The sequence below is a fragment of the Oncorhynchus mykiss genome, chromosome 2 (assembly GCF_013265735.2).
Source record: "Oncorhynchus mykiss isolate Arlee chromosome 2, USDA_OmykA_1.1, whole genome shotgun sequence".
NCBI classification, from domain to species: Eukaryota; Metazoa; Chordata; class Actinopteri; order Salmoniformes; family Salmonidae; genus Oncorhynchus; species Oncorhynchus mykiss.
In genome coordinates, this window is record NC_048566.1 from 31291873 (window position 1) to 31317550 (window position 25678).

Here is a 25678-nt window from a genome sequence, read left to right on the forward strand (position 1 = left end):
CTGGGCTGTAACAAAAACCTACACACTGTCGCCACTTCATAATATGTGGTTGGCACGCACACACACCAATAACGGTATATATGAATGGACAAAGCCATTGATCACGGGATGCCATTCATTCCTATGTGAAGACTCCATAGCACATTGAAGCCAAATTTAAGTTGGTTGAGTTACAGTGCTGCTCCCTCATTGAGTAACTCCAGTTGAAGGACGACCCAGGTACTGCATGCTGCCATTAGCTACTAATTTCTTCTGTGTGAGATTTTAAAATAGTTTCAAGGACATACAACTGGTGTATTAAAGTAATTATTGGTACCATGATTGTCTTAGAATTTGTTTTTTTACAGTAGGATGGACCATGAAGACTACCATTTTTTTCAGCCAACAATGCCTGCAGTACCACGATCAGCCTCGACAACATTTGTGGCTTCAATGACTGCCCCTGACGCACACACACACGAATGACACTGCATTTGAAATCTGAGCATGTGCCCTCTCTTGTCCACCAGGTGGCGGCGCTGCTCAACGCGCTGAGCACGGTGCACAACTACAAGAGCAAGAAAGCGCACATGGCGCAGCACACTAAGCACAAGGACTTCCTGCGGCAGCGGAGCAAGGCAGAGGAGGACAAGCTCAAGAGGCAGAAAGAGGCGAAGAAGAAGCTTTACCGTATGATGGGCCAGAAGGAGAAGAAGAGTCAGAGGTCCAGTCTGAAAGGGGCGCCGCAGGATGACTGATTTTAAATCAATATGACTCTTAAAGACCAGTGTAATAACTTTTCGGCCTACCAATGGATTGGAATAACCCTGTTTAAGCATAATCTGTTGGGCTGCAGTGGAGTAGGGAGAAATTGCCCCTAGATGCTGATCTCGGGTCAGTTTAGCATTTTCCCCGCTAATGGTTAGTGATATTTTGGCAATTAAGCCTATTGTTTACTTCCCTAGTCAGAGAAACTCATTCATGGATACCATTTCTATGTCTCTGCATACAGTATGAAGGAAGGATTGGGGAGGGGAAGCTGATCCTAGATCGGTACCTAGGCGAGTCTTCACCCAGAGCGTCTTCAGTACTGGGGTAGGAGTGTAAATGCAAGGAATGGATGAACATCCTTCAGCTTCTGTAGCCTGGTTGTGTAATGTGGTTTTTCAACCCCAGTTATTGACACCTCATTTCAAGTGGTTCCATAGAGGAACCAGAAAGAACTGTATATTAGTCATATCTCTACCACTCGTCTAGCTTCAATCTTGTGTGGTGATTTAATAAAAATAACAAAGATATTACAAAACTGTGAGTACCTTAACTCTAAAAGAGCATAGAAGTAAAGTAAGTGTAATTCTATAATCTATTTTGATCGAGTAGAAGTTTCATAATGGCTAGGTTGTTTCAAATGCACTGATAAGTGGAAGCACATGGCATTTCAGCAACTTTGAAGTTGTGCCTGTCAGAGCGAACTCATCATGGATATAACCCATTTTAGCATGGACATTTTCATTGAGGACTACCACCATTTTACCAAGTAGTCAACTGGGTGGGATTCATCCACAAATGAATAAAAATGTACTACTTTAAAATGGAGATGGTCACAATGGCGCTGCCCATGCAGTCAGACGCTATACGGCCCCACATTTGAGGTGTCATAATACCCTAGTGGTCTAACAGGGTAATGGTAATTGTTTTTCCACCATTCATTTTTCCCATAAGGAATTTTAGAAACACTTGTGTAGGCTTAACCTGGTCGGACGTTTTGATATCATGCAAGGTGATTTATCAATATATTCGGCTCTATTTACTCATTCTAAAATGCTAATTAGACATCATGCAAGACTAAAAATCCCTGCAAGAGGCTGCACGTCATCTCTAGCTGACATCTTTGCTAACAGGTATTGTGTCAATTTAAAACTTGCACAAGACAGCTCACAGAAGTGTCAATTGTGAAGACATGTATTCATTACTAAATGTAGCTAACATTAGATAGTTAATCCAGAGATTCTTACTTTTGCCACTGTTCGGCAGTCTCGTTCAGATCATCGTGGCATTTAGTTCTTTATGATGGCCACATTAGTGTTTAAATTCTAATATATTAATAAAAGCCACCTTGTCCTAGACTTGAGAGATTTACATGATTATCAAAATGTCACTCCAGGATAAACCTACATGAAACACGGCCGTTATTATTTTCTAAAACCCCTATGGGGGAAAATGAATGGTCGAAAAGCGATTGGAACCATTTCCTTGTTTGACCGCTAGGTTTTATGGGTATGAAGACTCAACCTGGGGTACTTTAAAGTCAGATACAAAAGAGTCCTCTGTCTCTATGGCCTGTTGTCACACATCTGCCCTCTCATTGGCTACAATCGTCCCACCTGATCTCGCTTCCTCCCACCTGCCTTCCATCTTTGAGAACATGTATTATCATTGTTAGTGGTCACTCGAATATAGATTAAAACAGGCTAAGGAGATCTTATATGTTTTTGTTCTGAGATAGTCAGTTAACATGACCATAATGAATGCCTTTTGTGCTTGTTGTGATTACATTGAATGCTTCAAAGTTCAAAAAGTGATGTTAGCTAATGAACATGATCTCATAGAATAAAACGTGTAAAATCGAAGCCTGTGTTTACGGCAGACTTTTTCACTGTTTATCTAAAAATATATATATATATATATACGCTGCTCAAAAAAATAAAGGGAACACTAAAATAACACATCCTAGATCTGAATGAATGAAATATTCTTATTAAATATTTTTTTCTTTACATAGTTGAATGTGCTGACAACAAAATCACACACAAATGATCAATGGAAATCAAATTTATCAACCCATGGAGGTCTGGGTTTGGAGTCGCACTCAAAATTAAAGTGGAAAACCACACTACAGGCTGATCCAACTTTGATGTAATGTCCTTAAAACAAGTAAAAATGAGGCTTGGTAGTGTGTGTGGCCTCCACGTGCCTGTATGACCTCCCTACAACGCCTGGGCATGCTCCTGATGAGGTGGCGGATGGTCTCCTGAGGGATCTCCTACCAGACCTGGACTAACGCATCCGCCAACTCCTGGACAGTCTGTGGTGCAACGTGGCATTGGTGGATGGAGCGAGACATGATGTCCCAGATGTGCTCAATTGGATTCAGGTCTGGGGAACGGGCGGGCCAGTCCATAGCATCAATACCTTCCTCATGCAGGAACTGCTGACACACTCCAGCCACATGAGGTCTAGCATTGTCTTGCATTAGGAGGAACCTAGGGCCAACTGCACCAGCATATGGTCTCACAAGGGGTCTGAGGATCTAGGTACCTAATGGCAGTCAGGCTACCTCTGGCGAGCACATGGAGGGCTGTGCGGCCCCCCAAAGAAATGCCACCCCACACCATGACTGACCCACCGCCAAACCGGTCATGCTGGAGGATGTTGCAGGCAGCAGAACGTTTTCCACAGCGTCTCCAGACTCTGTCACGTCTGTCACATGTGCTCAGTGTGAACCTGCTTTCATCTGTGAAGAGCTCAGGGCACCAGTGGCGAATTTGCCAATCTTGGTGTTCTCTGGCAAAAGCACAACCCCCACCTGTGGACGTCGGGCCCTCCTACCACCCTCATGGAGTCTGTTTCTGACCGTTTGAGCAGACACATGCACATTTGTGGCCTGCTGGAGGTCATTTTGCAGGGCTCTGGCAGTGCTCCTCCTGCTCCTCCTTGCACAAAGGCGGAGGTAGCGGTCCTGTTGCTGGGTTGTTGCCCTCCTACGGCCTCCTCCACATCAGCCAGGAAGCATAGGAACTGAGAAGTGGTCTGTGGTCACCACCTGCAGAACCACTCCTTTATTTAGGGTGTCTTGCTAATTGCCTATAATTCCCACCTGTTGTCTATTCCATTTGGAGAACAGCATGTGAAATGTATTGTCAATCAGTGTTGCTTACTAAGTGGACAGTTTGATTTCACAGAAGTGTGATTGACTTGGAGTTACATTGTGTTGTTTAAGTGTTCCCTTTATTTTTTTGAGCAGTGTATATCTAATTTCCCCATAGGCTTTGGCCAACGAGCCATGCCGGAGTTAGTGCCTATAAAAAGACGCCATTACTATTATGCTCTATACAACAGCTGATCCAAAGGGGGTGTGACATACAGTGCCTTGCGAAAGTATTCGGCCCCCTTGAACTTTGCGACCTTTTGCCACATTTCAGGCTTCAAACATAAAGATATAAAACTGTATTTTTTTGTGAAGAATCAACAACAAGTGGGACACAATCATGAAGTGGAACGACATTTATTGGATATTTCAAACTGTTTTAACAAATCAAAAACTGAAAAATTGGGCGTGCAAAATTATTCAGCCCCCTTAAGTTAATACTTTGTAGCGCCACCTTTTGCTGCGATTACAGCTGTAAGTCGCTTGGGGTATGTCTCTATCAGTTTTGCACATCGAGAGACTGACATTTTTTCCCATTCCTCCTTGCAAAACAGCTCGAGCTCAGTGAGGTTGGATGGAGAGCATTTGTGAACAGCAGTTTTCAGTTCTTTCCACAGATTCTCGATTGGATTCAGGTCTGGACTTTGACTTGGCCATTCTAACACCTGGATATGTTTATTTTTGAACCATTCCATTGTAGATTTTGCTTTATGTTTTGGATCATTGTCTTGTTGGAAGACAAATCTCCGTCCCAGTCTCAGGTCTTTTGCAGACTCCATCAGGTTTTCTTCCAGAATGGTCCTGTATTTGGCTCCATCCATCTTCCCATCAATTTTAACCATCTTCCCTGTCCCTGCTGAAGAAAAGCAGGCCCAAACCATGATGCCGCCACCACCATGTTTGACAGTGGGGATGGTGTGTTCAGGGTGATGAGCTGTGTTGCTTTTACGCCAAACATAACGTTTTGCATTGTTGCCAAAAAGTTCAATTTTGGTTTCATCTGACCAGAGCACCTTCTTCCACATGTTTGGTGTGTCTCCCAGGTGGCTTGTGGCAAACTTTAAACAACACTTTTTATGGATATCTTTAAGAAATGGCTTTCTTCTTGCCACTCTTCCATAAAGGCCAGATTTGTGCAATATACGACTGATTGTTGTCCTATGGACATAGTCTCCCACCTCAGCTGTAGATCTCTGCAGTTCATCCAGAGTGATCATGGGCCTCTTGGCTGCATCTCTGATCAGTCTTCTCCTTGTATGAGCTGAAAGTTTAGAGGGACGGCCAGGTCTTGGTAGATTTGCAGTGGTCTGATACTCCTTCCATTTCAATATTATCGCTTGCACAGTGCTCCTTGGGATGTTTAAAGCTTTGGAAATCTTTTTGTATCCAAATCTGGCTTTAAACTTCTTCACAACAGTATCTCGGACCTGCCTGGTGTGTTCCTTGTTCTTCATGATGCTCTCTGCGCTTTTAACGGACCTCTGAGACTATCACAGTGCAGGTGCATTTATACAGAGACTTGATTACACACAGGTGGACTGTATTTATCATCATTAGTCATTTAGGTCAACATTGGATCATTCAGAGATCCGCACTGAATTTCTGGAGAGAATTTGCTGCACTGAAAGTAAAGGGGTTGAATAATTTTGCACGCCCAATTTTTCAGTTTTTGATTTGTTAAAAAAGTTTGAAATATCCAATAAATGTCGTTCCACTTCATGATTGTGTCCCACTTGTTGTTGATTCTTCACAAAAAAATACAGTTTTATATCTTTTATGTTTGAAGCCTGAAATGTGGCAAAAGGTCGAAAAGTTCAAGGGGGCAGAATACTTTCGCAAGGCACTGTATGTCAAAACTCTTCTGCAGTGGGATACATGCCACTTCGATGCAGGTTAGGAAAGCATTTTCACGAATACTAACCCTTTTTTCTAAAATTACTAGGTTAGGAGAATTAGGTTAAGGTTAGGAAAAGGGTTTGGGAAAATCACTTTTGGTCATAGCTGTATCGAAGTGGGGTGTTTTTAGGGGATCTCGTGTGCAACAGCTGATTACAATATGTCGCTAACTACAGTTATTTTGGCTGGATCTGACTCCATCTCATCTGCACTGATATGAAAATTCCAAATAGGTGAAAGTACTATTGTGGGTCGCTATCAGGGAGGTGCTTTCAACTATCCAGCACCTATTTTACATCCGTGCAGATAAAGGAAAGAGAAATACACTTCACACTTGATGCACTCTGGTACTACATTTTGGTTGTCTGTTTTCGTTAACTTGTCCCCATAGAGAAAGCATAGGGAATGTGTCATTCTTTGTGGTAAATGATGGTTAAAAGTTCTCAAATTCTTACAAGCTATGCAGAACCAAAACACTGCAAGGTGGGAATTAAAAGTGCTTTATTAAGTTTATCTGCAGATATCAAATTGCAGCTTAGTCACGAAACGTGGCAATTCCTTAAATTGTGTAGGCAATGCCATACACACTTACATAGAGAACTAAATGTCCCTTGTCTGTCAAATGTTGAATAAAATTATATTTGAACTCCTGATTTGAACTGGCCATTTCTTGTTGTTGTACATATCCACAGTAAAGTATTATTAAACCGATTAAAGTACATACACGTGATGCATACTAACGGGTGTTTACATGGTTTTGTGCATATGGATGATAGAAATGTCAGTTTCTGTCAGTCAATGTCAGTCAAATCAGTTTTTCTGATCTACATCCCTCAATACAATCCAGTCCAATCAGCAGGTGATTGAGCCTAAATGGCAGAGGCTTAAGTCACCGTTTCAGTTTCCTCAGCACCTCTTTAGTCAGCTGCTTAGTGTATCTGTTGATCTTCCGGTGTCCTGGCATCCATCCCAGGAGAAAGCGATGGAAGTCTGTCCAGGCAAAGGCAAACATCTCCCTCCACTCTTTCTCCAGGGCAGCAAAGTCCACCTGTTTGGTCACCGATGCCCTCAGTTCTGTGAAGTAGTAGTCCAGCAGGCCAGGAACCCTCTTTTCAAGCTGTTTCTCCTCTATTTCCTCCAGGAGGTAGACAACATCCTTCATCCCACAGCCTCCGCCCACGTACTGAAAGTCCACTGCCGCCACACCCTGCCCACTCTCAGAGAAGCAGAAGTTGGCTAGTTTGGCATCTCCGTGAACGATTGTCTTGAAGCTGCATTCATTGAGGATCCTGTCAATCTCCCCGGCAGCTGCTTTGAGCTGGGCGTCATCCATGGTATTCAGCTCGTCAGGGCGTGTTTCCAGGTGCCAATAGGTACCTACGGGCCACAGCCCCTCTGGCACCACCCCCAGGAAGAGGCCATGGAAGTGGGCCAGCCAGCTGAGGCAGGCCCTCATCTCTGCATCCCTAACGCTGGTTCTTCTCTGGTCGAAGCCCACCACATCCAGGTCCTCCAGAACGATCAGCTTTTCGTCCCCGTATGAACAAGCAGCCAGGCAGGCTGGCATTCGACAGCCATCATTGGTGGAGTAGTTCTGGTACCAGTGTGTCTCCACTTGGTAGGACCTCACCTTGCGCATGTGAGACAGGTCTGTGTTCCAGCCTCCAGGGTGCTCGGCTTCCTTTGGGAACATGACATGTTTGACAACGACAGAGGGGCGGTCACAGCCATCTAAATGGACCCTCACAATCTGGCCATAGCCGCTCCACAGCGTCTGGATTGTGTCACCAACACGCAGAGCCTTTGCACCACACTCCTGCAGAATAAGGTCCTGATATTCTTGTTTCATCCTGAAGTCTTTCACCAGACCGAAAAATAACAGATTAGGTTGTGTCAAAATCTGTCAAAACGACATCTTTTCACAAAAGACTGATAAATTAGGGCATTAAAGTGTTGACTGAAGGAACAACAAAGTAAGCATGCACACGGTTTGATTGAGTAGGAAATGCAAGTCTATGCGTTTCACACACATGGAGGAAATTGAACTTCGACTGAAACTATTTAATTAAGTGTCATATTTCAAATCCACACACCGCCATCTCACGAGGGACACAGACAAAACATTAGTTAACAACGCAAATGTGCGTAAAACTCACGATGAACATGTGTTGCACGTCGAGTTGTACTGTGTTATGTTTCGATCATGAATACTCTTCAATGTGGACTGGAGATTTACATCAATCAATGGCTCAATATTGCCACCAACTGGATTGGAGGGTAAAAGCTCTCGTCATCGTTGGAGCTACCCGGAAGCTAAATCATGGAAATTACTTATGTTGTTGTTATCGAGCAGAAAGTAGCTCGTCTACTTGCTAGCTGTATATCATAATGTTTTACGGATATTGTCAAGGCGGTTGTTTCTATTTCATTAATTTGATAATCTTATTTTAAAAACCCAAATTTTGGAACTGTAACTCATTGCTTTGATTTAGCTGTCTGACGTTCTATCAAGTTCGGCTTGCTAGCTAACGCCGCTAGCTAGTTAAAGTTGGTTACGAATGACAGGGACAGTCATATTTTCCAGGCTGTATGAAGGCGTATGAAAAAACGTTAGAACAAAATGGATTGCACGGCACTGGAGCACGATGCAGTTAAATTTGCTAAAACTGCTGTCATCTGCGACCAGAATGGAAAATACAACGAAGCGGTCTTCTATTATAAGGTAACGATAAGGACTCTGAAATGGATGTTGTGGAATAATTTGCCGCACTCCACATTGGCTTTTACTTTCACCTGCATCTTATCGTCACCATTGTGGAATAGACAACTTGATCACTGATGCACTTTTAGCCTTTAGAAGTGGCATTCCAGTGTTTACACCTGTGTAACAAACGGTATGTATTCAGCCTTTAAGGGATATCCAGAAACTCAAATAATATAGGGTTAGTTACTATCTTAGAGGTACTTGACCCATGGTTAAGACACGCTTGTATTTTGCTACATAAAAATACATTTGTAATTTTGAAAGCAATAATGTTGGTGTTGTATGTGATATTAGGAGGCGGCACAAGCCCTGATCTACGCCGGCATGGCAGGGTCTAAACTGGAGGGCATCCAGGATAAAGTCAATGAGTACCTGGACCGGGTTCAGGCCCTGCACAATGCTGGTGAGTCCAACTCAACAGTTTAGGGAAAGTGGTGATCCTCAATAACCACTTCTGATCCAACTTCATTCACTCTCATACTCCATCCAGAATGAGTGGACCCATATTCATAAAGCATAGCAGTGAGTAGCCTACAGTGCATTCGGAAAGTATTCAGATCCCTTGTCTTTTTCCACATTTTGTTACCGTACAGCCTTCTAAAATTAATTACATTAAAATTGTGATCAGCAATCTACACACACTACCCCATAGTGACAAAGCAAAAACAGGTTTTTAGAAATGTTTGCAAATTTATTTGAAAAAACAACAGAAACAGCTTATTTACCAAAGTATTCAGTCCCTTTGCAATGAGACTTTAAATTGAGCTCAGGTGTGTCCTTGAGATGTTTCTATAGCTTGGAGTCCACCTGTGATAAATTACAATGATTGGACATGATTTGGAAAGGCACCTGTATAAGGTCCCACAGTTGACAGTGCATGTCAGAGCAAAAACCAGACAGGATTGTGTCAAAGCACAGATCTGGGGAAGGGTACTAAAACATTTCTGCAGCATTGAAGGTCCCCAAGAACACAGTGGCCTCCATCATTCTTAAATGGAAGAAATTTGTAGCCATCAACACTCTTCCTAGAGCTGGACGCAGGAGTGGCTTCGGGGCAAGTCTCTGAATGTCCTTGAGTGGCCCAGGTGGAGCCATCTCTGGAGAGACCTGGGAATAGCTGTGCAGCGACGCTCCCCATCCAACCTGACAAGAGCTTGAGAGGATCTGCAGAGAAGAATGGGAGAAACTCCCCAAATACAGGTGTCTCAAGAAGACTTGAGGCTGTAATCGCGGTGCTAAGACAATGTATTGAGTAAAGGGTCTGAATACTTATGTAAATTTCCAGCAACCGAAAGGTTGAGGTTTGACTCGCATCTGGCAAGGTGAAAAATTGGTCTGTGCCCTTGAGCAATGCACCACAATCCTTATTTGCTCCAGGGGCACAGTACTACTATGGCTGTAAAACAACATTTCACTGCACCTATCCAGTGTATTTGAAAATATATATTTTTAATGTTCCATTGTGTCCTACCCCATGCAGTTCAAGCTCAAAGTAGCGACCCTCTGAAGAGCAAGCAGCAGGTGGATCTGGAGCGGGCCCACTTCCTGGTCACCCAGGCCTTTGAGGAGGATGAGAAGGGCAATGGGGGCGAGGCCATCGAGCTCTACACACAGGCCGTGGAACTCTGCATCCAGACGGTAGGGACTGCTCAGGAAAGGCCCATGCTTCTTTTAGGCCAGCTGTGTGACTACAGGGGCAACTTTCACCACCGATGCTCTTGTAATTGAGCAAATCAACAACAACAAAATGAGCTGTACTCTGCTATTCAGACCACTGTATCAAACATTATACAGGATGTTAATTCCTGGGTCATCACCAGGTCCAATGGAGGTATAGTCAGGAATGAGTATAAGAACAGTTTATTTGGATTAGGCCATGAACCTACTAGTCTTCATTGTATGTACTGACATCCCCCTTGACCTAGACTCTAAGGTACATAATGTGTGGCAGGTGTCAAGTGTAACTCTCCCCTCACTCCTTTTCTCCCACTTTCTTTTCTCACAGTCTCATGATACGACAGACCAGGGGCTGCAGGGCAAATTGAAGCAGCTGGCTCGTCAGGCCCTCGATAGGTAAGGAGGTCACTCTCCCCTCCTCTCTATAGTGTAATATTTCTACATTTCGAGTGTTGTATACAGTGCATTCGGAAAGTATTCAGACCCCTTTACTTTTTCCACATTTTGTTACAGCCTTATTTTTAAATGGATTAAATAAATACAAATTGTCATCAATCTACACACAATACCCCATAATGACAAAGCGATTTTTCAAAATGTATTATAAATAAAAACCAGAAATACCTTATTTACATAACTATTCAGTCCCTTTGCTGTGAGACTTGAAATTGAACTCAGGTGCATCCTTGAGATGTTTCTACAACTTGATTGGAGTCCACCTGTGGTAAATTAAATTGATTGGACATGATTTGGAAAGGCACACACCTGTCCATATAAGGTCCCGCAGTTGCAAGTGCATGTCAGAGCAAAAACCAAGCCATGAGATCGAAGGAATTCTCCATAGAGCTCCGAGACAGGATTGTGTCGAGGCACAGATCTGGGGAAGAGTAACAAAACATTTATGCAGCATTGAAGGTCCCCAAGAACACATTGGCCTCCATCGTTCTTAAATGGAAGATGTTTGGAACCCCCAAGACTCTTCCTAGAGCTCGCCGCCTGGCCAAACTGAGAAATCGGGGGAGAAGGGCTTTGGTCAAGGAGGTGAACGAGAACCCGATGGTCACTCTGACAGATGGGAGAACCTTCCAGAAGAACATCCATCTCTGTAGCACTCCACCAACCATGCCTTTATGGTAGAATGGCCAGACAGAAGCCACTCCTCAGTAAATGGCACATGACAGCCAGCTTGGAATTTGCTAAAAGGCACCTACGGGGAAGCATGGTGGTGGCAGCATCATGCCGTGGGGATGTTTTTCAGTGGCAGGGACTGGGAGACAAGTCAGGATTGAGGGAAAGATTAACGGATCAAAGTACAGAGAGATCCTTGATGAAAACCTGCTCCAGAGCGCTCATGACTTCAGACTGGGCCAACGGTTCACCTTCCAACAAGACAATGACCCTAAGCACACAGCCAAGACAACACAGGAGTGGATTCAGGACAAATCTTTGAATGTCCTTGACTGGCCCAGCCAGAGACTGGACTTGAACCTTGATCAAACATCTCTGGAGAGACCTGAAAATAGCTGTGCAGGGACACCCCCCATCCAACCTGACAGAGCTTGAGAGGATCTACAGAGAAGAATGGGAGAAACTCCCCAAATACAGATGTGCCATGCTTGTAGCGTCATACCCAAGAAGACTCGAGGCTGTGATCGCTGCCAAAGGTGCTTTAACAAAGTACTGAGTAAAGGGTCTGAATACTTATGTAAATGTCATATTTCAGTTTTTTATTTTTTTGTGCAAAATTTCTGAACCTGTTTTTGCTTTGTCATTATGGGGTATTGTGAGTAGATGAGGATTTTTTTTATTTTATTCTGAGAATAAGGCTGTAACAAAATCTGGAAAAAGTCAAGGGGTCTGTATACTTTCCGAATGCACTGTTGATCAAGGAACACCAACCCGACCGACCAACCAACCAACCCCTTTGTTTCTCTCCAGGGCGGAGGGGCTGAAGGAGTCCCAGTCCGCCAGTCCCTTAGCCCAGTCGCCACAGGACAGGCCGGGGCCCTCAGGGGCCAAACCCAGTGGGGGGCCTTGTCCCGTCAGACAGTTCTTCCCCCTGGGGCCTGACTTCTCTCTCCAGGACCGCCCCCAGCCAGTCAGGCCGGTCCAGTCCAGCGAGCCTCAGGGTCAGCGCTACACCTCAGAAGAGATCGAGGTGCTCAGGTGAGCAGGCTGGGATATATCTGGACTCTGGAGAATTAAAGAACATGGTCAACACATTGAGTTTAGGCTCCCAAGAAGCAATGATCTGTGGTTCCATAATCATCCCCATTTCCCTAGGAGCATAATGCCAGTGTGTGACTTGTTTTTCTAAAGGTTAGGCAGTAACACACCTTTGTTTGGTAAAGGTTCAGGTTTGACTCGCATCTACATTTTCATCTGCTGGCTAAGGTATACACGTTACATTTCTCCTGATTCTCCTCTCCACTTTTTCCACATAGGAGCACGTCCAAGATCAACGGCATACCCTTCGTCCCCTTCATGAGTGTGGACCTGAAGGAGAGATTTGCCTTTCCTGTTCCATTCTCGTAAGTCAGGATATTCTTGTTCCTTAGTAAGTGGGTGTGCGGATTGTAGAATACACACGTAATACATTTCTACCTGCAACCAGAAAGCAGATACTATCTGGAGTGCCACTTGATTGCATTCATTTTTAATTTGTGATAAACATCAGACTTTTTATTCTCTGTGGATGCTTTCCAGGGACAAACTAGGCAAGCTGGCCCTGTCTCCCAAGCAGAAAACCATCTTCTCCCGCTGGGTTCGCCCTGACGAGATCTGCAATAACCCCACCATGATCTTATCTGTATCCAGCTTCAGCATCAAACAGGTCCGGCCACACACACAGCCGTCAATATTCACTATCAATAACCAAGACCAAAATGTTCTCAAATGCTCCCTGTAAAATACAGAATTATTTAAGGTGTATTGGAATTGACTCATCATCAGATGGCGCCACTTGTACGTATGTTTTGACTGATAAAAGCTACCTACTTTATGGACAATCTGCTCTAAACTGAATACCTCTCAATGTGACGGATAAAACTGACAGATTTACCCGACATCCTGGTGGTCGGATGTTAGTCTCATACTCTTATTGTTGATCACCTACTCTCTCCCGTTAGACAGTGGTGTCTGACTGCTCGTTCGTGGCGTCGTTAGCCATCAGCGCTGCCTATGAGCGACGCTACAACAAGAAGCTCATCACCAGCATCATCTACCCCCAGAACCGGCGCGGGGAGCCAGAGTATAACCCCTGTGGGAAGTACATGGTGAAGCTTCACATCAACGGTGTGCCCAGGAAGGTAACACACTGCAAAACCTGGGAACTGGGTCCACTGGTGCTCAATGTCATTGTGAGATAAGCTAGAAAACCTCCCTCTCTAAATGACTAGACTGTCACTGTAAAGCTGCCATGTCGCTGACAGTGTCTACCAATGGGTTGTATTGTTGTAAGTGTTCCCCTTCCTGTTCCCTGCAGGTCATTATAGACGACTTCCTGCCATGTGGTCAGAATGGAGAGCTGCTGTGTTCCTACTCCAGCAACAGGAACGAGCTGTGGGTCTCCCTCATAGAGAAGGCCTACATGAAGGTCATGGGAGGTTACGACTTCCCCGGCTCCAACTCGGTGAGGGAGTTCCCCCTGTGAAAGTACTAGTACTATCCCTTGTACTTTGCTCTGTCCAATAGCGAATGTTTCAGAGCTAACGAGTTCCCTCATTCACACCGTGTGTTAAATTCCACATTTCATCCACCGTACGTGATTGGACAGTTGGTTCTGTTCCCCACCTTGTTATTGCTATTCTCTAAAGTGTGATCTCAATTCTTTCTGTCTTATTATATTGTAGAACATCGATCTGCACGCACTCACTGGCTGGATCCCAGAGCGTATCGCCATGCATTCAGACAATCAGTCATTCATCAAGGACGACACCTTCCGCATGCTCTACCAGAGGTGAGACAAGCAGACACAAACACACACTCATTAATTCACCCATGCACACACTTAAGGGCCTACATAGTCCATATGCTCTGTAGAATTCACACTAAGAGCTATAGAACTAAGAGTCTTACACAGTTGAAATACTTTATTTGAATCCACAAATCATATTACATTTGCAAAAAGATACACACACACACACACACACTGAGTAATGCCACTATTCCATCCTCCAGTCAGGTATTGATTTTTCATGATTACCTTTGCTGCCAGATGGTAATAGACATGGTTATCAATACCACAAAGTTTTGTCTCCTAGCCAAGATAGCTGACCTACTACTCTCACATCCCCTCCTCTGATGACAGGTTTCACCGGGGCGACGTCCTAATCACCACAGCAACAGGGGTGATGACAGAGGAGGAAGGCGAAAGGTGGGGCCTTGTGCCAACGCATGCCTATGCTGTCCTGGATATCCGGGAGCACAAAGTAAGTGTTGGTGTTAGCATAACCACTCATGGTTGTTACAGTAGCTTGTTAGCATAACCACTCATGGTTGTTACAGTAGCTTGTTAGCATAACCACTCATGGTTGTTACAGTAGCTTGTTAGCATAACCACTCATGGTTGTTACAGTAGCTTGTTAGCATAACCACTCATGGTTGTTACAGTAGCTTGTTAGCATAACCACTCATGGTTGTTACAGTAGCTTGTTAGCATAACCACTCAGTTGTTACAGTAGCTTGGTTAGCATAACCACTCAGTTGTTACAGTAGCTTGTTAGTATAACCACTCATGGTTGTTACAGTAGCTTGTTAGCATAACCACTCATGGTTGTTACAGTAGCTTGGTTAGCATAACCACTCAGTTGTTACAGTAGCTTGTTAGCATAACCACTCATGGTTGTTACAGTAGCTTGTTAGCATAACCACTCATGGTTGTTACAGTAGCTTGTTAGCATAACCACTCATGGTTGTTACAGTAGCTTGTTAGCATAACCACTCATGGTTGTTACAGTAGCTTGGTTAGCATAACCACTCAGTTGTTACAGTAGCTTGGTTAGCATAACCACTCAGTTGTTACAGTAGCTTGGTTAGCATAACCACTCATAGTATAGCATGCTGTGTTTTATTTGTATCTGGTCAATTCCATTTATGTCTTTGGTATTTTATTAGGATCCCCATTAGCTGTTGCAAAAGCAGCAGCTACTCTTCCTGGGTTCCACACAAAACATGAAACAACATAATACAGAACATTAATAGACAAGATCAGCTCAAGGACAGAACTACATATATTTTTTTAAAGGCACACGTAGCCTACATATCAATACATACACACAAACTATCTAGGTCAAATAGGGGAGAGGCATTGTGCCGTGAGAGACTGGCATGCATAGTATTTATATCAGCCCTCTGAATATAAGGAAGAGCAAGACTGCTCTGTTCTGGGCCAGCTACAGTTTAACTCGGTCTTTCCTTGCAGCACTCGACCACACGACTGGACAATAATCAAGATAAGACAAAACTATAACTTTGTAACTTTGCGCATCGTTAATGGTGTTCTGCCTGCATGCTAAGCTTCTGTGCCATTTGATCTGGCTCTCAGGGGAAGCGATTCCTACAGCTGAAGAACCCGTGGAGCCACCTGAGGTGGAAAGGCCGCTTCAGTGAACGGGATGAGAAAAATTGGACCCCAGAACTTCTCAAATACCTCAACTTTGACCCCAAGACCGCACAGAAGTTTGATAACGGCGTGTTCTGGATCACGTTTGAGGACCTGTGCCAGTACTATGATGTCATCTACCTGAGCTGGAGCCCCGCCCTGTTTAGAGAGTCTTCCTGTATCCACAGGTCAGTCAACAACAGCCCTCTCATATCTCCCACAAGGGTCTGCTATACCTATAACCAAGTACGATACAGTGCGTTCGGAAAGTATTCAGACAAACTTAACTTTTTTACGTTTTGTTACGTGATTAAATCATTTTTTCCCCCTCATCAATCTACACACAATACCCCATAAAGACAAAGCATAAACAAGTTTTTAGAATTTTTTGCAAATTTAATACAAATAAAAACCAGAAATCACATTTGCATTAAGTAATTCAGACCCTTTACTCAGTACTTTGTTAAAGCACCTTTGGCAGCGATCACAGCCTCGAGTCTTCTTGGGTTTGACGCTACAAGGTTGGCACACCTGTATCTGGGGAGTTTCTCCCATTCTTCTCTGCAGATCCTCTCAAGCTCCGTCAGGTTGGATGGGGAGTGTTGCTGCACAGCTATTTTCAGGTCTCTTCAGAGATGTTCGATCAGGTTCGGGCTCTGGCTGGGCCACTCAAGGACATTCATAGACCAGTCCCGAAGCCACCATGCTTCACCGTAAGGATGGTGTCAGGTTTCCTCTAGGCGTGACGCTTGGCATTCAGGCCAAAGAGTTCAGTCTTGGTTTCATCAGACCAGAGAATCTTGTTTCTCATGGACTGAGAATACTTAAGGTTCCTTTTGGCAAACTCCAAGCGGGATGTCAATGTGCCTGTTACTGAGAAGTGGCTTCCGTCTGGCCACTGTACCATAAAGGCCTGATTGGTGGAGTGCTGCAGAGATGGTTGTCCTTCTGGAAGGTTCTCACATCTCCACAGAATGAACTCTGGAGCTTCTTGGTCACCTCCCTGACCAAGGCCCTTCTCCCCCGATTGCTCCGTTTGATCGGGCGGCGGGTCCTAGGAAGAGTCTTGGTGTTTCCAAACTCCTTCCATTTAAGAGTGATGGAGGCCACTCAAGGATGATCAATGGAAACCGGATGCACCTGAGCTCAATTTCGAGTCTCACAGCAAAGGGTCTAAACACTTATGTAAACAAGGTATTTCATTTTTTTTGCCAAGCGTTCCAAAAACCTGTTTTTGCTTTGTCATTATGGGCTATTGTGTGTAGACTGAGGATGTCTTTATTTATTACATTTTAGAATAATAATAACTTAACAAAATGTGAAAAAGTAAAGGGGTCTGAATACTTTCCAAATGCACTGTGTGTGTATAAAAAAAAAATACACGTGTTTTGATATGTGAAGTATATTTCTGGTTGTGTGTGTGTGTGTGTGTGTCCCTGCAGTAGCTGGGATGGGAGGCAGGGCCCTGTGAAGGATGCCTACAGCCTGGCCAACAACCCTCAGTACCGGCTGGAGGTGACCTGTCCTGCAGGGGGCACTGCTGTCTGGGTGCTGCTGACCAGACACATCACTGACAAGGTGCACACCGTCTGTCTGGCTGTTCACCACCACACAGTATCAGACAATGTCGTCTCATTTTTTTCCCATAGAAACAATAATCGCTCTGTTTTTGTCCTTTTGATGTACAGGATGACTTTGCACAAAACAAGGAGTTCATCACCTTGGTGGTTTACAAGACGGAGGGAAAGAAAGTTTACTACCCTGGTGAGTTTCTCATGGAATTGTGTGTGTGTGTGTGTGTGTGTGTGTGTGTGTGTGTGTGTGTGTGTTTCCTCTGACTGTCTCGTATGTTCCTCCACAGCGGACCCTCCCCCCTACATAGATGGGATCAGGATCAACAGCCCCCACTACCTGACCAAGATGAGACTAACCAGCACTGGAACACACACATTCACACTGGTGGTGTCACAGTACGAGAAGCAGAACACCATCAACTACACCCTGAGGGTGAGACACACACACACACATATTGTGTCAGATACATCTCCTGAGTGTCAGATCTGTCGCTGTCAGGTAAACACTGCGATCCTGTTGTACTGCGGTGCAGAAGTGACCATATAGCATGCCTCAAGCATCTCACAATAGAGCGTGAGAAAAGAGTGGGATGGTGGGGGTGAAGAACAAGAGGGAGTGGGGGAAGATGGAGTGAGGGCACATGAGATGAAGGAAAGAGGAGAAGAGAGAGAGAAGAGTCTTGTTCCACTTAATGAGTGTCAAGTGTACATACACTACAGTTCAAAAGGCCAGCATCCCAGAGTCGTCTCCTCACTGTTGACATTGAGACTGGTGTTTTGCGGGTATTATTTAATGAAGCTGCCAGTTGAGGACTTGTGAGGCGTCTGTTTCCCAAGCTAGACACTCTAATTTACTTGTGCTCTTGCTCAGTTGTGCACCGGGGCCTCCCACTCCTCTTTCTATTCTGGTTAGAGCCAGTTTGCGCTGTTCTGTGAAGGGAGTAGTACACAGCGTTGTACGAGTGTCGTAGCAGAATCAGAATTAGTTAGGTAACATTGATAAATAAGATGTTTTATTTACATAATAATGCTTATGTGAGATATTTGTCATTAGAATGACTTATTTTGGATAATGTAGATGGTAGTTGCATTTTCCTCTTTCTTCTCCAGGGAAAAGTCACTTGGGGCCCAGAGAGGGGAGAGGTCAGGCTTGTCTTTTATCTGTCTGGTAATATGCAGAATATCAGAAAGGGAGAAGTCAGAATTGAACAGTGTCTTCCAATGAATCTGTTAAACCATGTGAAGGGCTCCACAATGTCTGTGTGCCAGTCACTCCCCTCTGTGAGTTTATCCAGGATTTGCGTGTATTTGAGATGGGGGTGTCTAGAATTGACAATTGATTTATGCCATTGGATGAGGTAATGTTTTGGTACTAAGAAGTACCAGGAACAAGATTACAACCTGAACAATAATGTATAGCTAATGCTATCTGGTTATGGGATACTCCTCTTTCAAGTAAAAGGCCCTTTGTGAAGTTCCTATTATCTGTGGTTCATCATTGTGAGTTGAGAGGGGTGGATCTTTGCTATAAAAGATCTCAGTTGCCATTATGTTGACACTCAGAATTCATTTATAGACACTGAATTGATCTGAGAGTCACAGGGCTTTGGTGAAGCTCATTTAATTAAAATATGAAGTTTATGTATAACTCTGACTGGTGTGTGGTTTGTAAACTCTCCTTTCACTTAGTAATACAGGAAATTTCCACGACACGAGATCTTCAGTTTCTTGGCAATTTCTTGCATGGAATAGCCTTCATTTCTCAGAACAAGAATAGACTGATGAGTTTCAGAAGAAGTTATTTGTTTCTGGCCATTTTTAGCCTGTAATCGAACCCACAAATGCTGATACTCAACTAGTCTAAAGAAGGCCAGTTTAATGCTTCTTTAATGAGCACAACAGTTTTCAGCTGTGCTAACATAATTGCGAAAGGGTTATCTAATGATCAATTAGCTTTTTAAAGTGATAAACTTGGATTAGCTAACACAACGTGCCACTGGAACACAGGAGTGATGGTTGCTGATAATGGGCCTATGTAGATATTCCATAAATCTGCCGTTTCCAGCTACAATAATCATTTACAACATTAACAGTGTCTACACTGTATTTCTGATCAATTTGATGTTATTTTAATGGACAAAAAAATGTAGCTTTTCTTTCAAAAACAAGGACATTTCTAAGTGACCCCAAACTTCTGAACGGTAGTGTGTATATATATATATATATATATATACTGTACACACAAGGAATATTAAACTAGATCTGAGTTGTTTCAGAATGTAGAATTATACATGAATCAGCCTCCTTTGTCCTGCAGTCTGAGTGTGTGTGTTCATATCCATGCAGATTGAGTCTTAAATGAGGTGTGCTAATTATTTCATTAGAAACAGTTCTGTATCAGAACCCACTTGCAGAACTGGGAAATCAGTTGAACGAGAGCTTGTGAGTTTTCTGCAATGAATGGCTGTGTGTGAAAGAGAGATGGAGAGAGTGAGACTTTGTTGGTTTGTATATGAATGAGTAAAAGGCTTTGTGTGTGAGTATGTGACCCAAACCTTTTTTTGGTAATTTATATTTCATAAACTCCCCTTACCAACTGAGATGAAGTCTTTGAGGAGCTGTTATCTGAAGTCTCACAAAAACAACATGTTTGGCCTCCGTAGAAGAGAAGAAACCCTGAGAGTAGTTGAATGTGTGTCTTTCTGAGAATGAAAGAGAAAAGCCAATCGCCAGAGGAATATCTCTAGCCTTGACTTAGCAAGCAGCAAACTGGCTGTGAATCAATTACTGCACTCTCACTCCCTTAAAAATCATCTGGAGAATTAGTGAATTGACGTTCAGTCTCATCCTCAGAAGAGTTCTCGTGCGGTACGGATTGAACATGATTTCTTCCATCTGAATAAGAGCTTGCCAGTATTCTTCCTGGAGTTTCTTCCTGATGTTTCTATGTTGTGCTGATCACATCCCTGCTCATTCAGTTCCACCAGAGTAATAGACGTTTCACTCCAACAGGTCTACTCTGGATGCAAGTTCTCCTTCTCCAAGATCCCAACGCCCTTCACTCATACCAAACGGGTAACATTTACTTCCACTTGTCTCTTTGTTCACATTCTCTATTGGCATGATAACAAAATCACCATCTTACATTGTGAAAGCCCCCTCTCTCTCCCTGTGCAGATCAATGGCCATTGGAAGGGGCCGAGTGCGGGGGGCTGTGGGAACTACAAGGACTCGTACAAGCACAACCCAATCTACCAGTTTAACCTGGAGCGCCCAGGACCCATGCTCATAGAGCTACGAGGCTCCAGGTAAGACTCACTGAGGCCTGCGGGGGCCCTCCACACCACTGGGGGCACTACACCCAGTGGGGGACACTTTACGGCCCAATCACAATTGATGGCTATAAAATGGGTTCCATTGAAATGAATGTCCTCTTGTAACACAGCACTTTTAATACTTGAGTGTTCATCCTGTCCGTCAAACCTTCTCTAATCCGAGGTGACTGCAAAATGTAAAATGTAAATAATATGCATGGTCTGCATTGTGTCTGACAGTCTGACTCCAATGAGACTTTGTCATGACACGTCCAGAAAATTTGAGCCGTCACAGAATACGATTGCCAGGTGTAAATGTGACCAGACAGACTAACAGTCAGTTTCCAGTGTTAATACACTCCCTTACGACATCCTGTAGGGGTCATCTTTAATAGTTCATCTGGTGCTCCTAATTAAAACGAGATGACTCGCTCTCTCCCTCCAGTCTGCAGTCATTAGCACTGCTAACTAAATACTCTCTCTCTTTCTCTTCTCTCTCTCTTTTAATGCGTTGGTGCTGTATTGTACTGGCCTACCAAGAATCTGACGTGCTGCGTAGTTGTTATGTGGTTCTGCCTCTCTCCCTCCGTAGGCAGCGCAGGTTCTGGTTGCTTGTGTTATTGTTATCATGTCTCACCCTCTAGGCAGTACAGTGTGGGCTTTGAGATGGTGACCGTGTCCACTGTAGTAGAGCCAGGACCTGCAGGCCACCCGAAGAAGAACAGTGGAGACTACAGGTACACACCCAGGATTCACAGGAGATAGTGTGTTTGTCTATCAGCATATAGAGGTATTCAGGGACAGTACATAGTGTTGAGTTCCAGATGAGTTCAGAATCAATCTGAATATTAACCCTTTACACTCGTGGGAATTCGCCTATATAGATGGGGCTAAATAGGAATATTTATTACAGGAAAGCATATGCATAGCAATGGTAGCAATTAAAATGGAACAGTTTGGAGATTATGGGGAAATTATTAGACTAAAGGTGAGGATCTAATAGTTCACCTGACACGACTGAATTCAAACATTATACTGTCGATTTGATGTTCATTTTACATTTACTGTAATTTTACCGCATTTGTTGATAATGAAATCTGAAAATACTCATTCATTAACATAACAATATTAATGGATTTGGGGTAGGTCCAACATAAGACAAAAAAATGAAGGGTTTGAGTGAGAGGTCAAACTGGTGTCTCCAAGTGTCTACGCACCTCTCCTAAGTAACTTCAATACACTTTTATGACTAAAAGACGAGTCTTCAACTACAAGGTGCTTTTTTTGAGCTCTCCAAGCTGTGCCGAGCAAGCGCACTGGTAGGTGTTTTGTTTGGAACACAGCCCTGCATCCCCGCCATCACAAAATAACTGTATACGCAATCCAGAAACGATCCATTATAAATCCCAATCTGGGTCAGGTGGGCATTATTAAATTATAAAATATGATTTTACAATAGGCTTTCACAAGCCAATTCAGCCCGGGTCTGCAGCCCGCCCAAAAAATCCCAATACAACAAACAGGCTCATTCTGTTCAGGACATCCCAAGGTGTAACGCCATGTCATCTTGTACATTAAACATAGTGATCATAAACGTTGACACTGTATATTACATGTGTGAGAAGTGCACATTTGGGCTCAAGGGTGTTTGGCTTGTATGACATCAGCGGTATTTATTATAATCCTCAACATTTCATCTTTCAAAATACATCAAGTCCTCTTAATTTACAGCATTTTCCTCACTCCGACAACAAAATGGTTTGCCCAATTAGCGGATAGAATGGGGGCAAATATCTTGTTGCGCGCGGGGGCTCAAGTTCCAAACGGCTCAGTCAAAACCCATACAGAGCTGTGAAGCGGAGACCCTGAGACCTCATGTATAGCATGTTACTGTACAGCTACTGCGTTCCAATGTAGGCGCTTATCAGTGTCCAAATCGGCCATTTTCAACCCGGGTATGAGTGTCATTTTCCTACTGTGAAACTCTGAGCTTGTTTAACTCCAATGTTGGTAAACATAAATGTATACAAACACTATATAGCCTCAACATGGTTGAAACAAACATTTTGATATCTATGGTCAGTCCTTGCATTCATGGCTCAACTGACTAGGTATCCCCTTTCCGTCTATGAATTTGAAAGTGGTTACATTTCTCCAGGCCCGTCCCTCAGCTTTTTACTTAAACAGGCGGGGTGACCACTTGAATGCATCCATCATAAAATGTTATGCACAGGTTAAAGTTCAGTGTTGGAACATATATTGGGGACACATGATTCTCCAAAGCCGATGACATGATGACATGGTGCCTAAATGTGGTGGCTACAGTCACAACACTGAGGGAACATTCTATACATTCTCCACAGGTCACATCTGAGAACCTCGTATCTGACCTCTGGGATGTCTATGCTGATTGAGTTAGCCTGGTTCAAAGATTGAGGGTGTACTGAAATTAGCCTTACTGCACACTTGCGTAAAGGAATGCCTTTTGAGTTAGATCTTATGACAACAGCTGTGTGCGTCTGAAATTATTTTTCAGGAATAATTGTAAGTAAAGATATTCATAACATTTTCCTCACATTTAGACCATGATTTTAGATTATCCTGTGGATGAGGTTAAAGCAGGTTAAATTTGTATTTAATATCAGATAATCTCTATAAATGATTCAGATAATCTGCTCTGCTATTGAACACATTGCATGCATTTTTAGTGGGTTATGAAACAGAAAATGTCCAGAAATGGTGGTGGACTGCATTGTAACATGTTATGAAGGAATGGAGATTAGAAAGGGTGCTATTTGAGACTATTGAGACACAGCCATAGTGACCCATCCCCCCCTCTCTGTAGGTGTGGTTTCTGCTACATGGAGGCAGACCATGTCCCTGCTGGAATCTACAATGTCATCCCCACCACCTTCCTGCCCAAACAGGAAGGACCCTTCTTCCTGGACTTCAGCAGCGCCACGCCCCTAAAGGTCTCCCAGCTCCAGTAAGGAGAGGGGGGAGGATTCAGGGGTGACACCAGGAATAACTTGCTCAGAACATGGACACACTCACTGTTCCCTAGACTCTGGGTGGAACTTGTTATGATTGCAGGACGACCCCAAAGAGACTGATTACTTTATTGATTATTATCAAGGGTATTTGGAAAGGGACATGTTTTTGGTATGGAACATAGCCCTCTATGTGCTGAGGTGTGCAAGAACATGTTCCAAAAAATGTTAACTGACTGAGTAGTAACTATCAGAGCTAATGTTGAAGGTGCTTTCATCCTCCTTTGCCATAATGACAGATACAGTAAATGATGTCACAACAACTATGGCCCTTATGATTTTCAATGTTCAATTACTTGGCGCTTGTTGACCGCCAGTCTAGGTACTCAAGAGGCAGTGCTGGTATTTACCAAGAACGAAGGGTGGCGTTCTCAACTGCAACTGTCTTTCTCAGGAGACTGCACCACAACAGGGATTTCTCTGTTGCACAGGAATGAAGACTAATCTCTGGCATTTATAAGGATGTGTGACAGGCATGCAGGACCTGTGTCTGTGTGGTTGCAAAATTCTAGGAACTTTCAATAAATTCCCTGGTTTTCCAGATTCCTGGAATCCTCCGACCAGGATTTAGGGAAAACCAAGGAATTTATTATAAGTTCCTGGAATTTTGCAACTGTGTGGGTTCTCACGTGGAAAACAACATTTGAAACATATCTGCAATCTTCAGTCTCTTGTTTACGCTTCAGCAAGGACTTGACCGCTTCACAGCGGTTTCTCCTTCTCTGTTAACAGTTTGTCAATGCCATACACTCTTGTGGACAAGACCCACTCCTCAAACATAATTTTACTAAGGAAAGTGTAGACTTACTGAAAGAGCGGAGTCACCCGTACCATGTAGACTTATTTTGCATTAGCAAAATGGCTGCTCTGTCATTTCATTCTTTACATAGAATTACATTTATGTTTTCTTCCAGTGACTGTTAAGTGGAAACAGCAGCAATAGTTGCCCTTTATGTCAAATGCAATAGTCTGGTATGATTTTGCTCAACTTGCACTAAATGTGGAATGATGTATTCAAACATAGCATTGATGGAAATCAGAAAATGTTTTGTCTGTGTTGGTGAAGATCTGGCCTCTCTCCTGTCTGAGAGCATTTGAAAACAGAGCGTGTTGCATTTGCAGTAGCTGGTCACAACCTCTAAGAAGAATCACAGGGCAGAGAGACAAACTACCAGGCCTGAGGGAGGGATCTTTAGAGGTAGAGGAGAAACAGAGAAGTGCAGTACAGAGAGGGAGAGAACAAAACAATTGTTTAGGTGAAAGGCAGGAATTTAACCCCAGAGGCATATTTGACAACTGACAAATACTGCTAAGTCAAGTGTCTGACAAACAAGAGGAAAACAAATATGACGAGAAATCTGAAAACCAGTTCAACTTTTGTTATTGTGAACAAGATCCTATAATCTAGTTCTGTGCTGCCTTGCCACCAAAGATCTTCACTTGGCTTAGCCGTGGCTAATGTCAAACCTGCTAACATTCTGAATCCTGTCGCCCTACAATCTGCAGCACACGGCTTATACGTCAATGGGGAATCCCAGCACAGATAAGTGGTACTTTTCTAATGTGGTTAAGCATGTTAAGGTTTGCCAATGAGGAGCCAGGGTGATGTAAACAACCCCGCAAGAAAACAATGATCTGATTGTTTTTGTTGTTGTTGCAATAGACTTATCTGCAGCGATTAGACCAAGAAAATGTCAGTAAAGCCCAGTTAGTCAGAATGGCTACAGGCTAGTCAATTACTGTATAGGGTTCTGACAGACATCTACAATCATTTGACATGTTTTTATACAATAACTTTTTAAAATCTCTGCCTGGGATTTGGTCATTTACCAAATAAGATCTTGAGTTTGGTTGACCAAAGAATTTCAGGTTAGTGAGGGGGGGGGGGAGACAC

General features: G+C 43.5%; 3 protein-coding genes across 4 annotated transcripts in view; 2 read left to right on the top strand and 1 right to left on the bottom strand.

The window, feature by feature from the left end:
• LOC110534710 (ribosome biogenesis protein BMS1 homolog) overlaps positions 1–2705 on the top strand; it is a 32524-nt gene extending 29819 nt beyond the window's left edge. Inside the window, 1 exon segment of the mRNA XM_036945726.1 lies at positions 510–2705. Coding sequence (XP_036801621.1) covers positions 510–737 — 228 coding nt within the window. The 3' untranslated portion in view covers positions 738–2705.
• A 3555-nt stretch (positions 2706–6260) lies between these two features.
• Positions 6261–8104, bottom strand: pkdc (protein kinase-like domain containing). 2 transcript variants are annotated; one of them, XM_021558825.2, is made up of 2 exons: positions 7960–8104; positions 6261–7660 (listed from the first exon to the last, which is right to left on the bottom strand). In XM_021558825.2, exon 2 carries the CDS (start codon positions 7650–7652, stop codon positions 6693–6695), a length of 960 nt encoding a protein of 319 aa, XP_021414500.2. In that variant the 5' UTR covers positions 7653–7660; positions 7960–8104; the 3' UTR covers positions 6261–6692. The 2 variants fall into 2 exon arrangements, with proteins under 2 accessions (XP_021414500.2, XP_036801622.1); XM_036945727.1 differs by having other exon boundaries at positions 7897–7975.
• Positions 8105–8129: 25 nt separating this feature from the next.
• On the top strand, positions 8130–24041 carry LOC110486933 (calpain-7). Its single transcript, XM_021558804.2, has 19 exons — positions 8130–8525; positions 8862–8970; positions 10048–10205; positions 10573–10640; positions 12183–12410; positions 12689–12775; positions 12951–13077; positions 13373–13552; positions 13729–13875; positions 14096–14202; positions 14554–14674; positions 15790–16034; positions 17289–17424; positions 17535–17610; positions 17708–17853; positions 20433–20495; positions 20598–20728; positions 21379–21471; positions 23580–24041. The coding sequence occupies exons 1-19, from the start codon at positions 8424–8426 to the stop codon at positions 23722–23724; spliced, it is 2469 nt and encodes an 822-aa protein (XP_021414479.2). The 5' UTR covers positions 8130–8423; the 3' UTR covers positions 23725–24041.
• Positions 24042–25678: the final 1637 nt, after the last annotated feature.